At 37.2% G+C, this 17,881-nt stretch overlaps 1 protein-coding gene across 1 annotated transcript; it reads left to right on the forward strand.

The window, feature by feature from the left end:
- The first annotated feature begins 16,096 nt into the window (after nucleotides 1-16,096).
- On the forward strand, nucleotides 16,097-17,568 carry LOC132564202 (carbohydrate sulfotransferase 12-like). The gene is made up of 2 exons (XM_060228878.1): nucleotides 16,097-16,213; nucleotides 16,438-17,568. Exons 1-2 carry the CDS (start codon nucleotides 16,097-16,099, stop codon nucleotides 17,566-17,568), a joined length of 1,248 nt encoding a protein of 415 aa, XP_060084861.1.
- Nucleotides 17,569-17,881: the final 313 nt, after the last annotated feature.

Here is a 17,881-nt window from a genome sequence, read left to right on the forward strand (position 1 = left end):
CGTTAGTCAAATCATTGCGAAGTCTAAAGCAGTCAGCAGTAGACATGTGGTAGACATGCTTCTTCTTCCAAGTTGTACGAGACCCAGGTTTGGCCAGTAATTAGTTATGGAGCGGCAATATGGGGACTCGGCTCCTATTCCTATTCCTATTCGCCGTGTCTGGTGATATTTGCTGGATACCATCCAGTGTTAAGCAGTGGGTAGCTGTAGTGCGCATGCGGTGCAAGAAGTCCTTCATGAATGAGACCAGAGTTTGCAATAGAGTTTATAAATGGGCACAGAACGCAGCAGAAAACTACGGGTTGAAAAATTGGTGTTTCAAGTTCTGAAAGAAGTGTAAGGAGTTAGATCTGGCCTTTACCAACTCAGAAAATATCATTAAAAAGGCTGTACTTGTAAAAAGGTCTGAGGCAGCTGCTATGGCTGGCTTTGTAAGGATGTTGCGGGATGTTACGAGGGACACTTCTCGGACGGGGCGTGGAAACAACAAACTGCGTACATATAAAAAAAACTTCAAAACTGATGGTTGTTATGAAATGTATTTTAAGTGTCAAAGTCTTGAAATTTCGTTATGGAGAGACGCCATTCCGTATTGAGACGGCTCTATCAGCACAAGGATTGAATCGAACTTATGTGTTTTTACTGCATTGAAGATATGGAGGATGAAGAACATGTGCTCTGTCGGTCCCCATTGTACAATAATTTTAGAACTCTTTTTATTCTCGAAAGTGCAATGTTTAAATGATAATATTCAGCGTGAGAACCAATACAGAAACATAAAATAAACAACAGTACAAACAACGAACAAATAAAAAAAAAGTAACAAGTGAATTATGTACAATTAAACAACAGGTACAGATAAATATACAACGATTCCAAAATATCCCAGATATGACTTTCTCTCATTTCTACCCGGGTAATACTGCCCTGTCCAGGGCAACACACCCAGTCTGCTGTTCTTGTAGTACACACCCATTCACGCCATACAGGCGCGCGCGCATAGCAATGTGACACTTGGTCAGTACCATCTCAGGATCTTCTCAGGTAAATGTGGGCTGAAGTCCCCTAGTGGAACTTGAGAAGAATTTTTATTGGAAGTCGTCTAGACCTCCTCGATGATCTGGAAATAAAAGTATGTGTGTTGTCAAGAAACGGGTATGAACACTATTCACAAACCTGATAATCTATTTGTTTTGTAATGTTCTGTCTGTCACATCTGGTTTAGAAATCATTAAAACTTTGTTGATATTGATTAAAACTTTTGTTCTGCCAACATGAAGAAATCCTATCCTTGGTGACAATCTTATCCATTGTGACAATTTTATCTTTTTGTGTATCCGGCCGTTCATTGTTATCACAGGCACTCGAGGCCAGGATATTATTTTTTAAACATTGATTTTTGTTTTAGCACTCATGACTGACGTTATTTAAACGAAATATCAGCAGAATTCAAGTTTATGTGCCGGTTGACAAATCCGAGGTCCACGGTCATTAAAAATACACAAGGCAAGCAACTCCAGATTTTAAAAAATCGACCCCTCGCTTGGAAACTGGCTCAAAAAAAGTAGTTATGATAAGTTCCTTGTAAAACAATATGTATCCGTAGGTAGTGTGTATATTTACCTTTTATTTGGTGCATAACATTACAGGCAACGAGAAATTCACAATACGTACATGAGATTAACATCTCAATAATCGGAGATTTTATCGTCCATGTAATTATCTTTGACGGAAGTAACATGCCATTTCAAGGGCGGTCACTCCGACTTTTTGGGAGAGGAGTTCCGGATAGCACTATACCAGTGAACAGGTAAGAAAGGTTCCGATGTCATTTCGCGCGTAACTTCAAAATAGATATTTTTATTTCTACAAATACATTTGCGGGGATGGAAAAATAATGGCTGGGCAAAGAAAGTCCACAGTTGCCAACTCGGATACAATATCATGGTAAGGGATTATACAGAATGCATCAACTTTCAATCAAGCTGTCATCAACCTGTCTGTTTGCTTTACCCATCGTATGAAATAGTCCGTTTATCAGTGATTCTTCAATTCTCGTTAAGATTATATCTGTATAAACACTTGTAGCCAAATTTCAGGACTGCAAACTATAAGACTCTTTCATATCTCTGGGTGTAGGATAATGATATTCCACTTGAGGGGACACAAAATGTTGTGAAACCCGAGACTTTTCCGCGGGTTTTAACATATATTCCATACTTCACCCCAATGTATGAAGACGTACTTTTCTCTCATTGTAAAATATTGTGGAAAAAATAGCTTCAGAGTCGACAAGGTACTACAAAGGACGCCATATTACACAAAAATCATATTTTAAATTATACAAATAATCGACAAATAGACATAGGAAATTGACTCTACGTACAGGTAGATTTGGCTAGCAAAATTTGCCTTTGAAAATCAAAGCAAACTATAAACAGTCACCGCAAATAATTAATTGTACACACCTGTGTATACTTTGTTTAAGACTATGATGCTAATTGAGAAAGGGTACATAGTAGCCATGGCAAATGATTTGCAATGTGATGGTGTAATCAATTTTTTCCTCAGCGACACGTCTTTAAATTTCTTCTCAAGTTCTGCTCTTGGGATTCGGCTTAAAACGTGTAGAACTGTTTCAATAATAAAAAAATATTCCAACTACCGTTAACACTAATACATCATTATGGGTGTTTCTAATGGGAGACGAATATAAAGACCCATGTGCCTCTGATTCTAGTTCAAGTTGTTCTGTAATTTAAGTATGTAAACTGCTGGTCGTAAATGAAAATTATCGAATGATTTCCGTTTCAGTTGACACACTTGGTGTAGCTCAAATTTTGTCGTATATATTAACATAATGTTTGTTTCAAAATAATATCTTATGTTCGTGTGTTTATTCATTAATTGATTTTAGAAATTTCCAAAATAATTTTTTTTTTTTGGTTCGAAGTTACCTTTTTTCGCGTAGACGTATTTTCTCACTTTACACTACTTGTAGCCAGTGTACAGCTGTCTGTCACGGTCTATATTCATGTCAGCATTGACCCGATCTCGTGTACAATCTAAACTCTTTCTTTGTAAAGTGATTCATGTAGCGTAGAAACTGTCGCAACCTCTCATAGTAATATATGACGATAACATCTTTTTTTGACAATGCTGGTATATTTTGTTTCTAACTTATGTCGTTACGGTGTTATTGGTGATGACAAAAGGCATGTGTTCTATGTATGTGTTCGTTTTTTCATTTTGTATGTAACAACACGTTACAAGGACGACCAAGGATATCACAGGACAAATACGCAATGATAACAGGCCTACAGTAAAATCGACGCCAATAACAGGAAAAAACCTGTGCCACGTCACCTTCACCGCAAGTTGTTGATAAACTTATTATTTATTATCATGCGTGAAATCAAAGATCATTCGAACAAAATGTTATTTCTTTATTTTAAAATCGATAAGTAACGGCATCGAACAGGATTCCTTAATTTATTGTCTCAGTTAAAAAGTCCGTCCAGCCGTCCGTCTCGCCGTCCGTCCTAAGCAAACATTATTCAAAGAACTCTTCGCTTTTTGATAAGAAGTAACACAAATAAAATGCTGTGGAATAATTTGTACGATTGTGTCAACACTGGGTATCTTATTACAAAATATGTGTGTGTATACGCCCACGTGTTTTGTATTCAGAAAAAAAAACCGATTGTAATGCTTAGGTACAAAATTTAGGTGTGCACAACAAAACACGACAATTGCTTCACTGAGCACGGTAGAGACTTTGTAATTGAAAATGAAAACTCGCTCTTTTATAACAAAATTTTACGCACATAGACAGGTATGTAGAGCGTGTAGTGCAGCAATTTGTTAAAATCTTAAAATATTTTGTAGCAAATTTGCGAGCAATATCCTGTCAAGTATATCCCAGTGTGTGGGTATAACAAATTGGCAATTAAATACCTTCAGATACGTCCCAATTCGTTACAAAAATATTTTTAAGAAATGGCTCTCTCAACAAGTAAACTTGTACATACTGATAAAATTTACAACGCTGAATAATTTAGTGACATATCGTGAATAGCCAGCAGTATATTCGTCTCGTAAGATATGATAGAAGTATGCACAAAGCTAAGATCCTATGTTAAATTTTAAACTAGAATACAAATGTAAAATATGGAAAGGTGATCTGAAAAAAAAACAAGATAAAAACAACATATCAACACAGTCATAATCCAAACTCAAATTCAATAAACATGGAGACTCCTGAAAAAAATACATGATAATAAGACCATGTTCCGGAAGAGTAAACGTCTTCATTGAAGACACCTGCAGTGTGAATATTGATCAATCCAGGTAGATAATATCACATTCTGAAATGAAAACAAGGATTAGGGTGTTTTGTTCCTTCTCAAACTGGGTTCATCAGCTGAACACTGAAAAATTGATCTTCCTTCAGCACATTAGAGTAGAACATTTCCCAATGGGATTAGGATGGTGACTAGAACACTGTTCCATATCATTTATCATCTTCATCGTTTGAAATTCAATGACTGAACGTTGTTTGTCATGGTCATACTTTAAAGGAATTAAAAAACAAACAATATAGGAAAATCGAGAACGTAAGGTAACAAATTGGCGAGTTGTGGCAGACTCGGCAAGGGATTCTCTTTTGTTTAATTTAGGCTGTAATACTCGTTAAGCGGATATATAATTTTGTAATAAGTACCGTTGTAACATGTATCCTTGAAAACTCGGGGAAGAAAGTTTTTCGCCAACTTTTTGGTATAATACTACTTATTTTCTACCGACACTGCTACATACAGTATATTTTTAATTCGTTCATTGGAACACTACTCTAGGATTCAGATCTCTCTTGTTTGATTCCTCTTTCATACACAATATTTCTTCAATATCAAACAACGCTATTATCCCTGAAAAATCATTCCATCACACTCGGTGAAGATACTTGATATACTTACGCAATTCGAAAAGTAAGTAAAACATATGTGTTTCGTGTTTAACAACATATTGCAAAATAGTCATCACACTTTTATTTCCATTCAGAGAGAAAAAAATCAAATTTTCCGAAGGTAACATTTCTGCAAAGGATTTTTCAAAACTGACCCTAAGACGTTTTTCAGTTCTTAATTTTCTACACCCCAGTAATGTCCTATTACGTAGTGTTATTATCACTGCATCGATAGTGTAATTGTCTTAAGAATTGGACCAAAACGTTTGAATAAAATAGTAATTGAACGATATTGGAATTATTGGACAAGTAAGAAACACATCATCTCTTTGATTCTTTTCAATAAATAACAGTAGGTGTTGCTTAATTGCTATTTCGAATGTTTGCGGTTTTATCAAAAGTTTTAAACAGAACGGACGTATTTCTCCAAGAGGTCACGGAACGAACAAATACTAAATGTTTTCATTTTGTTTTTTCACTGTATGTTTTTTTTCCATGATTTGCCTCCAACCTAGAAAATAGTCAAAACATAACACCTACAAAAGTCCTAGCCTATACTCAAACACTAAACAATCATTGTGCAACTATTTCGTAAATCTAAACTTTGATAGTATGCGTGGGACGTGCAGTGTTGTTGTTGTTGTTGTTGTTGTTGTTGTTGTTGTTGTTGTTGTTGTTGTTGTTGTTGTTGTTGTTGTTGTTGTTGTTGTTGTTGTTGTTGTTGATGATGATGATGATGATGATGGTGGTGATGATGGTGATGATGTATATAATGATGATGATGATGATGATGATGATGATGATGATATCAAACATGTAATGTTAATTTCTATAGTGGCTTTTTCAGGGATATCTTAGTGATAAACGTTTAGACCGTTGCCTGTTTAAGATTTTGTTTTTCATTTCCAATCTTTCAACTGAATTAAAAAAATATGGTATCACTTAACTACAGGCGATAAAGCAGCCATGATATATTTACTGTCACGTGTACAATTCACGAAATGTACTTTATACCCATGGGAACTTGAATTGTCCTCCCTGTTGACATCAAAGATGTACACGTATTACATGTATACGGAAACGAAAAAAAAAACGCAACTTGGAAAATTGTTATTAATTTTGTATTAAATATACATAGCTGTATAAAAATCGCGGAAATAAAAGTGCTCCATGCCTATCACCCTAACCAATGTTCAAAATCAACCAGGTGTGACGAGAAACCTATGCACATCCGGCGCGGTAAAAACATCACAATCCGTGCCTGTACAAACATACGCGTTCTTTTTCATTCAAACCAGTATCAATTTATCACTAACATCGAGACACATCATCGCCAATACTTTTGCAAATAATAATTCCTTTTACAATTATGCCACGGTTATCACAGGTTGATAGAGGACGTGCTATCGCGATGGTTATGGCAGGGAGCACGCAACTTCACGTCGCTCGACACTTCAGAGTTCACAAATTCACTATTAGTCGATTAGTGTCACGTCTTAACGCCACAGGAAGAGTCGATGACCGGCCGAGATCAGGACGTCCACGCGTAACGTCGCGACGTCAAGACCGGGTTGTTAGGCTGGCACACTTGCGTAACAGGAGGTTAACGGCTGCTGAAACGGCAAGGAATACGATCGGTAATCATAACCATCGGATTCATCCCCAAGCTGTGATCAACAGACTGCGTGAGGCTAATTTACGTGCAAGGCGACAGTACGTTGGTTTATCACTAACACCGCAACGTCGAGCACGTCGTATGCAATGGTTGACGGCACATATGCCCAGACGTTTTCCTATGAGACGTTGGAGGTCCATGCTCTTCACCGATGAATCTCGATTCACGTTATTTCGAGCAGATGGCCGTCAACGTGTGTACCGGCGTCGAGGCGAACGTTTTGCTGACGCCTGTGTTTTGGAGCATGACCGATTTGGGGGTGGATCAGTTATGGTTTGGGCGGGAATCTCCCATGGTTTGAAGACACCTTTGGTGATAGTCAATGGGAATTTAACGGCCGTACGCTATCGGGATGAGATCCTTAGGCCCCATGTTGTGCCATTTGTTAGGCAGCATCATCTAACCTTGCAGCAAGATAACGCGAGACCACACGTTGCAAGAGTCTGTAGAGACTTTCTTGCGACACAGAACATTGTTCCTATAGATTGGCCTCCATATAGCCCCGATTTGTCCCCAATTGAGCATTTGTGGGATGAACTAGACAGAAGAATTCGCAATCGCCGTAACCCCCCAAATACCCTCCCCCAGTTAGCAAATGCACTAGTCCAAGAATGGAATAACATTCCAATACGGACAGTCAATACCCTGATGAACTCGATGCAACGAAGAATTAGAGATGCTATAGCTGTTCGAGGAGGACACACACGATATTAGGGCACGGTTTCAAAACTGCTGCCATTTCAACTTGGATTCACGTAGGGTACTACCAATCATGACCTTCTAGCGAAGTGACCTTTTCTTAAAAATCTCCAAACATTTAGAGGATGTTACATCAATATTCAATATTAACTATTTCATATGAAATTTAGACATAATGCTCACAAGTATTATTTTATTAAACCTACAATTTGAAGTTGCGTTTCTTATTCGTCTCAGTATATATCTTTTTATTGCTACTCATCGTCGACATCAAAACGCTGAATAAGGTCTATTTCCTTCGAATTCTTTTAATTGCTTTCAACTTTTTAATCCTTGTTTTTCGTGACACAGTAAAATTGTTTTTTAAGGAAAATGATTAAAATTATTTTTAATAGGTGCATATTTCATGTAATTTTCATTATCATTTGGATTATTTTAATGAAAAGCGTCTTTTTGATGTTATTTGTTTATAATTGGTGTTTTAAAGTCACTTTTACAAAGATGTAAAATTTAACATTTTTTCACTTCTTTCAAGTTATGGCGCATATTCAACAAAGAACCAGTTAAGACGGAGATGAATTGGGTATACACGCATAAATAACAGAGAACTTTTGGCTGCCATCAATTAAGTAGTTTCGCCGTCTTACGTGACTGTGTTATTTTTACGATTTTCACAATTCTACATTGATATATATATGAGCGCCAGGTTGACTCACGTTTAAAAATTGTTGGCGTTGAATATCATGTTTTAAACATGAACATCTAATACTCCTTTAGCTGACTCTCGGTAATCTGAATATTAAAGGCGGGATTATTCAAGCGTGTCTTTCAAATGTTTTGTTACGTCACTATTATAACGAGAACGTATATCTTATACTGCCCGTTAAGGAAAATAAGCTTCACAGTTTAGTAGTTTGTTTACAATAATTGTTGTGTATTTTAATGAGGAGTAATGACTATGGGAACGTGTCAAAATACAGTTTCTAAATATATATCAAACGTACCAAACGAACAAGGGGATAATCGACAGATTTCACCTAGAAAACACAACGGCTATTATCAAAATAAAACGAAAATATATATGTTTTTATAAGATTGCGCAAAAGACAAGTGCATATCACGTTTTCATACAAATATATAGTTAGACACTTTGGACGATGGTGGGTTGATATGATTTTTTTTTCATTGTCGGAAATCACAACACATTTGGTTATTTCGATAATTTGACAGCATGAATGTTTTCAATTTGCCGATAATTTATGATGGATGATTTGTGACAATAGTGCTGATGAGGTTGACATTCATATTCCCCGCCTTGCTTTATACATATACATCCATATTGCATAAACCATTCAAGACATAACTTTATAAATCATTTTTACTTGTTGAATTTTTCTTGTTAAATGTAAGGATACTACGACAAACTTGTGATAAAAGCTGTCATATTCACAAATTTTCCATCTGTTGTTTTGAAATGATAAATTTTCCTTAAAAAAGCTTAACATATTGCAATCACAGTTTTACATATATCGTGAGCTGTCACTTTACGTAAACCATGATCTGTCACTCAGCATAAATCCTGGGTTGTCACTTTACATAAATCATCAGCTGTCACTTTACATAAATCTTGGACTGTCACTTTACATAAATGAAGAGTTGTCACTTTACATAAATCCTGGGCTGTCACTTTACATAAATCCTGGGCTGTCACTTTACATAAATCTTGGACTGCCACTTTACATAAATCCTGGACTGTCACTTTACATAAATAAAGAGTTGACACTTTACATAAATCCTGGACTGTCACTTCACATAAATCTTGGACTGCCACTTTACATAAATCTTGGACTGTCACTTTACATAAATGAAGAGTTGTCACTTTACATAAATCCTGGACTGTCACTTAACATAAAGCCTGAGCTGTCACTTTACATAAATCTTGGGCTGCCACTTTACATAAATCCTGGGCTGTCACTTTACATAAATCTTGGACTGTCACTTTACATAAATCTTGGACTGTCACTTTACATAAATAAAGAGTTGTCACTTTACATAAATCCTGGGCTGTCACTTTACATAAATCCTGGGCTGTCACTTAACATAAAGCCTGAGCTGTCACTTTACATAAATCCTGGACTGTCACTTTACATAAATAAAGAGTTGACACTTTACATAAATCCTGGACTGTCACTTTACATAATTCCTGTGCTGTCATTTTACTTAAACCATGAGCTAACACTTTACATAAATCCTGGGTTGTCACTTTCCAGAAACTCCTGGGTTGTCACTTTACAGAAATTCTGGGCTGTCACTTTACATACATCCTGGGCTGTCACTTTACATAAATCATGAGCTGTCACTTTACATACATCCTGGACTGTCACTTTATATAAACCAAATGCTGTCACTTTACATAAATCCTGGGCTGTCACTTTACATAAATCCTGGGCTGTCATTTTACATAGACCATGAGATGTCATGATTTCTTTACGGACATCAATCTCATGTCAACTTATACAGCATTATGAGTAATATTTGCTGATGTTGTGCATCTTAAATGACACATACATGTGCAAGTAACATGTTTCAAACATTTAACAGTACAAGATTTATCAAACTTTCTTTCCCAAATAAGACATGAGCCTAACACTTAGGCGAGATATACAGACTGAAAAAAAATTTGCTCATACATTTGGAAAAACTTGCCATACTCTGTCATTTACATGCACATACACCATGTTCATTGTTCAATATATTCTAGTACATATCTTTATTAGTATGATTGAATTGTACATAATTCATCAATGGAAAAAAAATTACATCGCTTTTCAAATGACAGCAAATGGCGATTATATCTACACAATACCTAAACCATCGCCGTCCCAATTAAGTACTTAAATAACACTAGAAGTATTATCCAAAATGGAGACAGATGTTACAAAATGAATATTTCTTCAAAAAAATGATATCGTGTTACTATCTTCTAAAATCGGATTTTTTTTATAATACATTGATATGTATAATATGATATTATGCTTATCTCGTGTCAGCGGATATCGATTTTGTTTTACCTGTTCATATAATAGATGGATGTACACATCAAAAACATTTGTCAAAATTACTGAAGTCTCTATACCGACAGTTGGTGAAGTACAAAACTAGTATCTAACATGTCCATTTTAGCTGGTGGCCGTACAGCTTTATTTTACCCTTATATGTCGGAACACTCGCTCCATTGAGCTGTAAGCTGTACAATAATCAATTATGCAAAATTAGATAAGCTGCTTCAGATTTTAGAAACGTGTTCTCACTGCAAAAGCAAATATGTAATTTAAGTTATTGACTTTTTATCACAGATGTAAATTTTCTATATCTATTTTATTTAAGATCTATGAACAGGTACTTATTAATTTTCCTTTTTAATAAACCTTTAGTGAAGTAAAAGATTCATCAAATCGAGACGAGTTTCATCCATTGTATATGAAATAAAACAAATGTAAGATTCTATTTCTCGAAGACCTTTTCAAGTCTTCGTGAAAACGCATTATAGAGCGTTGTTATAAAATCTAAATTGCCGACATGCTCATTCCATTTCTCTTCCATTGGTAACGTCACAAAGGATATGACGCAAGAAAATGCGACATTTCAAACATTCAGCCAATCAGAGCTCAGCTAGATGTTATTATCTGTAGTTGTGTAATAGGTTTTATTACATTGGCAACATGATAGATACGTAATGATAGGATCTATTACACTGATAACAACGTAATAAAGTGATAATAAATTTTATTTCACTGATGGCAGGGTAGTCATGTGATATCATGTTTAAATATACTCGTACCACTGAAATACAGGAATTTATCAATCTTAAAAGAGATAAAGCATAAATACGTTGACAACTAGATTAGGAAGGATTCTTACCAGAACACCAGAGTTCTTACAGCATAAATTGTTAGAATACAGCGTAAAACAGCCTATTCAAAATGGCGTCGTCTTGTTGTCAAATATAACGCCAAGCTCCACGTGTATCTAGCGTCAAAAAGCGCGCTAATAATTATTTAAATGTTTGGATTAGGCCTGCATTAGTGTCAAATATTCGCCGCTAGACTGCGCTCCTTGAAACTATTTTCGAAGCGAAGTCTAACGGAGAGTAGAAAAACCACGGCAAGCAATCCAGTCAAATATGTAGATCTGTTCTTTTCATCTCTTATTCCTTTTAAAATATTAATCCAAATGTGTATGTTGTTTCCGATAAAATAACAAACGTGTATATGTATCTTTGTTCAATCGTGCATCAAAAAACGGTTTTATTTAACTGAAGCGATATTCCTTCCTGAAGATATTATCTATGAAATTGGCATTCGAGAGATTGATTTACAACTTCCAATTATGCGCCGGCTGTCGTCTTGATCGGGTTATTTTAAGCGGATTTTCTTCGCAGCAAAGTTCATTAAAGGAGGGACTTGTACCTTTATACTCTCGTAACATAGATGAGCTGTATGATTATTTTTATGTTACAAGAGTTTGTATGTTAGATCAAGTGCTCACTGTCTAAAATGTTACGAATAATTGGATTACGGTCCATCATTGTGATCCTATTTCTCTTGTTGGGAACTGGAACAGTAATATTGACTGTACTTTTCAAAGGTAATTAGCATTTTGTTTTAATTCTTAACCCGCTGTTATTGTAACACTGATAATAGACACACAAATATATATATAAAGTAGCAATCACCATCCAGTACTAGATTTTAGGGGAGAGTGATATAAATATCCCTGAAACAAGCATTTCCGTTGACCATATTTAATGTTATCACTCCATAACATATGTAAACGTATTCATGTAACGTCGAGGTTGATTGGCCAATGAGACGGTGTAAGGGTTATTGTAAATGTCTAAAAATATTACCATTAGTCATTAGATTATAAGGATTATTTATTTATTTATTTATTTATTTATTTATTTATTGTTGTTGTTAAAGATCCACAACACCAAAAACGGAATGTACTCTTGGCATGATCCGCTTCGCGGTTTATTTAGAACACACTCCGTTTTTTGTGTAATGACGAATTGATATTAATCATTAAATAATATAAAACTAGTATTTCATATGTCTTTGATTTAATCAAGAATTAACTTCAATGATTTTTGTATAAGGTTATTATTGAACGCTCATTAACCAAACTGCCAAGACGAGCCATGTCTCAGTATATTTGGTTTCGCCATTGTTGTTTACCTTGTTCTCGTTTGGGAACATGACATTACTTACATAGATTGACCAAGATTAACATGGCGGGTTTCGTCGATAAAGCAGAAGACGCTCACTATTCTAGAACACATGTTTGTTTTCTCCTTGTACTTCTCAGGGGTTCCCGTGTAAGTCTTTCTTGTGGTCCTCTTCTGTCATAGCTTAATAGAATTTGAATAAGGTTCTGTTTTCATCTCAATATCTTCTTTGTTGTTTATAAACAAATTTGTACAGTGCATTTATGTAAATTTGAAAGCGGGTTTTACATTTGACAAGAAACTCTGTCTGCTTCCTGGTGCCTTTCAGTAGAAAGCCGAGATATCACGGCCTGGTGTTATCCGGTCTCGGTAACTATCATTACATGTAATCACGTTCCGGCCCAAAGTCTTATAAACTGGAACATAATTTTCATGCATTTACAATTGTAGATTAACACTGCAATGCACGCAGTGTAAACGATCATGCTTTGCTCGTCTCTTTGAAGAGAGTTTATGCTGTCACTGCGGCGTCGGGTTTAGGCGTTGGGCGTCGACGTTGGTTTTGTATTGTAAAAGTTATGATTTTTGATGTATTTTTTTTAAAAGACATCAACACATCAATTTATAATTGTTCTGTGGTACTAGTATTTGGTACAAGTGTACCAGGGTCCCTACAGGGTTTACTTTCTTTTTCCAGTACCAGACATAGGAGTTTACTTCCACTCTCTAATAGTATTCTTTCAGCTATGACTGAAATCAGATCAGGACAATCAATTTTATCTGTTCTTGATTTATGAGGCAAGTTATACTTCTATCAACAGCTTTAGTTTGATGTGCAATAACTGACTGATGTAAAAAAACATTAATACGATACAGAAAACATATTCTCTTACATAAGGCGGGGAAGTCTTGCATATCTTCTGTTGGATCTTACTGGTTTGCCTGATCTGTTTGGTACATTTACCCGACACTTGGAGTGTAAAATGATTTCATAATGAGAATGACGTCATATTCAATTTTCTTGATGACATATAACCGGAATGGTAGAGGTAATAGTATCGAATTGGGGAATCTGGGGGGGAAAAAGTAGTTACATTTCTTATACCATTCCGATAAGGTAATGTACGAGAGGGAGGGAGGGAGGGAAAGAGAGAGAGAGAGGGGGGAGGGGGGAGAGAGAGCGGGAGAGGGAGAGAGAGAGAGAGAGAGAGAGGAGAGGGAGAGAGAGAGAGAGAGAGAGAGAGAGAGAGAGAGAGAGAGAGAGAGAGAGAGAGAGAGAGAGAGAGAGAGAGAGAGAGAGAGAGAGGGGGGGAGAGAGAGAGAGAGAGAGAGGGGGGGAGGGGGAAGAGAGAGAGAGAGTATAATCCTGCACGTAAAAGGTGGATTTATTTTAGTCTGGAGCTGATGCTCTGTAATATCTGATTTTCAGCTTCGCTTGAAAATTTTGTTACACAAGTAAACTCAGATTATTGATAGATTTACAAAGCATACAGATAACGCAACATATCAATCCTCTTTGTTAGGACAGACACAGAAAATCGAACTTTTGTCAAATAAACAACCGTTCCAATTTCAGTCTACACACCCTAACACCGGCTGCAGGTCTCAGGGAATATTTATCCTTTAATAGACTTAATATAATGGGTCTTTGTAAAAGCGACGGTCATTCGAGGACTTGTTAACTTTAAGTCTCCAAGGTATATAGTAACCTGCAGGCCGTTTTAATTCACTCAAAAGTGGCAGTGTCCAGAATATCCTCAAGCAGTGAACCCTTTTTCATCAGACAAATTAAAAGTAGGAAATTTATCTATTTGTAGGGGAGAGTATACTTCCTCATCTAAACTAACGCCCTAAACATCACTGACGGGTCCTTGCAGAACGAGGCATTTGTATGATGCAGTTTAATTCATTATTTGACTTTATAAGTGAGAAACATGCTACTGAGTCTGTGTTGTCTCTTCTGTCCCTAACAAGTTTCCCCATGCCCGTTGAGCGTGCCCTAGGGTACCGCCGGCCAGAGACCCTGGATTCGTCGTTGGCTCATCGCCCTCCATCATCAGCATGGTGCTTGCCGTCATAGATATTTATCCATGTATATCTGATAGCGAGTGGAACCACCGTTCTACGGTTTGGAGGTCGATAGCTTCCAGCTCTTCTCCTCGCGTTGTAGCCACAACCAGCTAGACGCACGCTCTGCAGCTTGGCTCAGTCTTTGGATCGTCCTGCGCCTTTCCCTGCCAGTGGTACTAATTGCTGCCATCAGTCGACACACAGACTGGGAACAAAATCCCCTGACGCCTACTTCGATGGGGAACAGCCACGTACGCCAGCCTCTACTCCTGCATTCGTTGAGGAGCTCCGTGTACTTTGAATTCTTCCTCTCGTAGGCCTCGGCACATCTTGGTTCTCAGGGTACTGTTAGCTCGATCATGATGAGCTTCTTTCCTGTTCCAGACCACAGCACGGTCTGAGGTTTGTCTGGACAATGCCAGGAAACACAAGCTTCTTTCCTAGGATCGATGACATCTGGTTTGGCTGTGACTAGGGGGTTTCACCTGACTTCACAAAGTTGATGTGACGCTGTTGGGGAATACTCCTTCGCTCCTTCTTCCTTACTACTTCCAGCCAGTCAGCCACCTCTCTGAGAACTTTTTCATGACGCCATCTGTATCGTCCTTGTGTCCGTGCTGTGGAACAGGAAGACAGAACATGTTTTAGAGTTCCAGGGCGGTTACAGAGCTTGCATGATGGGTCTGTTGTCAGCCCCTAAAGGCAGAGGTTAGCTGGGGATGGTAGGAGATCGTGGACTGACCCGAGGAGGAAGGACAGCCTCAACGGTTTGTACTTCCAGAAGTCCTCCCAGGTCAGCTTTCTGTTAATGATATCCCATGTGGTCCATGCTCCTTGTGCTGCCATCTCCACCGCTCTAGCCTGCCTTCTGTCCTCTTCTGTTCTCCTGACTTCTGACTGTATCATGGCTCGTCTCTCGTCCTGGGCTGCCCGGCTCCACAGAAGTGTCTTAGTTTCACCAATCCCTTGCCGTCCGACAGCGATCATTCCCACAATGCCCTTGTGCTTGATTTATCGAAATTTGCAGTGACAGATGCTGTTCACTCGCGTGTCTTTTGAGCTATTTTAATGAGAACAAGGACAGTGCATTTTGTACTGTTGATGGGTATAGAGATAATCCTTCTCCACGGCGACATAAAGTTTTATCTTTATATATATATATGCATATATTATATATTTATTGAAAATGTGGTGAAATCGACGTGACCAGTAAATATAGGAAAAAGTTATTGAAAATGAAGAAATGAAAGCGCTTATGTTTTACATCATGTTTTTTCCAGTGTTTTAACTTTATTTATATATATATGTGTGTGTGTGTGTGTGTGTGTGTGTGTGTGTGTGTGTGTGTGTGTGTGTGTGTGTGTGTGGGTGTGTGTGTGTGTGTGTGTGTGTATTTCTGTACAATATTACATTTCCTTTCACAGATGTTGCTATTATCCGTCCAGCTTTCATAAGGAAAATGGCATATTGGTCTAGTCAGAGTGAAAACCTACAACCTCCAGTAAATATGTATCCAGACCCGGCCACAGTGAGGTTCACTTCATCATCAACGCAATCAAGATCGACACCAAGAAATGTGAGTATCTTAATTCAATTTTAAGTTTAAGTGATTATGATATAAATATATTGTATTGTAGGAACACGAAAGAAAAAACTAGAAAATGTTTTCGATATACATACATAGCGTTGCATATGATCCTAATCAAACTTTTAAGAAATTTTGGATTTTTTTTTCTGCTTTTTCTAAGCAGTAAACTGCACATGTGTAAGTTGACATAGTTGCTACCTTTCTTTTTTCAGAAATTTGGAAAACATTATGATCTAGATGAAACACATGCGAAGAGAAATTGGGTCATAGAGAGAGTTTGTGACAATTCCACACATAGATATCAAGGCGATTCCAAAAGTCTGGCTGTTGAACGTAATTCTCTGATAGATCAAAGGCATAGCATCATGTACTGTCGGGTTCAAAAGATTGGCTCCACATTTCTCACCAGCCTTCTTCATAAGCTGAATATGGCTAACAAAAACGAAGATGGACATACGAAACTTATGCCCGTAAACGCTTTAAAAGACATTGGATTTGTAAACCTTCATTCATCACTCTTGAAATCCTTTAAATTCATGTTTACTCGAGATCCGTACAGTCGTCTTTTATCTGGATACGTGGACAAATTATTCTCTGTAAACACTCTTTATTGGAAATCCATAGGGATGTACATCAAAAACAAATTGTTGAACCCAGAAGGACAATTTTCTCTATGTGGAAATGACGTTACATTTCCGCAATTCATTAAATACGTTATCGACGTCGAGACCACTGGCAAGCACGGTGATGTCCACTTTACGCCTATTTACAAACACTGTAGACCGTGTCAGATACAGTACGATTTCGTAGGGAAGATGGAAACGTTTGCAAAAGATACGCTGGTTCTTGTCAACACTTGGAATAAACGTTATGGTACTAACATCTCTTACGATGATTTTGAACAAGAAACTGTCTTAGATCGGGTTAACGGTCACGTTGGACGTCTTTATGGTATGAGGAAACAAGTTATGGAGTGCACATCGTTTCCTTCTATGATGAAACGTGTTTGGACAGATTTTCAAATCAGAGGTTTCTTGTCGAAATATTCGTCATTTCCTTTTACAGATGAAGAGGCGGATTCACTTACCAAATCCCAGTTTATTAGTGTTCTTGTAAATATCATAACAGACAAGTCGACTGATCGCAAAGCTGTGAAGGAACAGAAAATGGAGGCGCTTGTACAGGCTTACAGCTTGGTGCCAATGGAGGACCTCGTCAAACTTCGGGAAGTAGTTCGCCCAGACTGTTTGTTATTCGGGTATAATGATTCGCCAGCTTATATTTTCAATAGGACTGACGACTTCCAAAATAGTGTTCAGTATCGCTATTTCGATATCGGATAATGAGGAAAATGATTCGCTATGATGTTTCTCGATGTGACTTCACATATTCTGGGTACTATTTCAGAAAGAGTGTTCTGTTAAGCGTCATATAGACCACAATAACACGAAGCATTTTCACTATTTTCATTGACTTCTTTTCGGGTTCTCGAAGATATTTTCATTTTTTTTCAAACATCACATATTATTTCGAATCATCACGTGATAGTTAAAGTCATCAAAAAATAATTCCTTCAAAAATTTGAGAAATATGAAACCACTGATACTGAGAACAAACTGCATGCGTCTGTTCTGTCTTGGCACGGAACTACAGTCC

Source organism: Ylistrum balloti, unplaced genomic scaffold (assembly GCF_031769215.1).
Source record: "Ylistrum balloti isolate Yb309-2 unplaced genomic scaffold, AGI_CSIRO_Ybal_v1 Utg372054, whole genome shotgun sequence".
In the NCBI taxonomy this organism is placed as follows: Eukaryota; Metazoa; Mollusca; class Bivalvia; order Pectinida; family Pectinidae; genus Ylistrum; species Ylistrum balloti.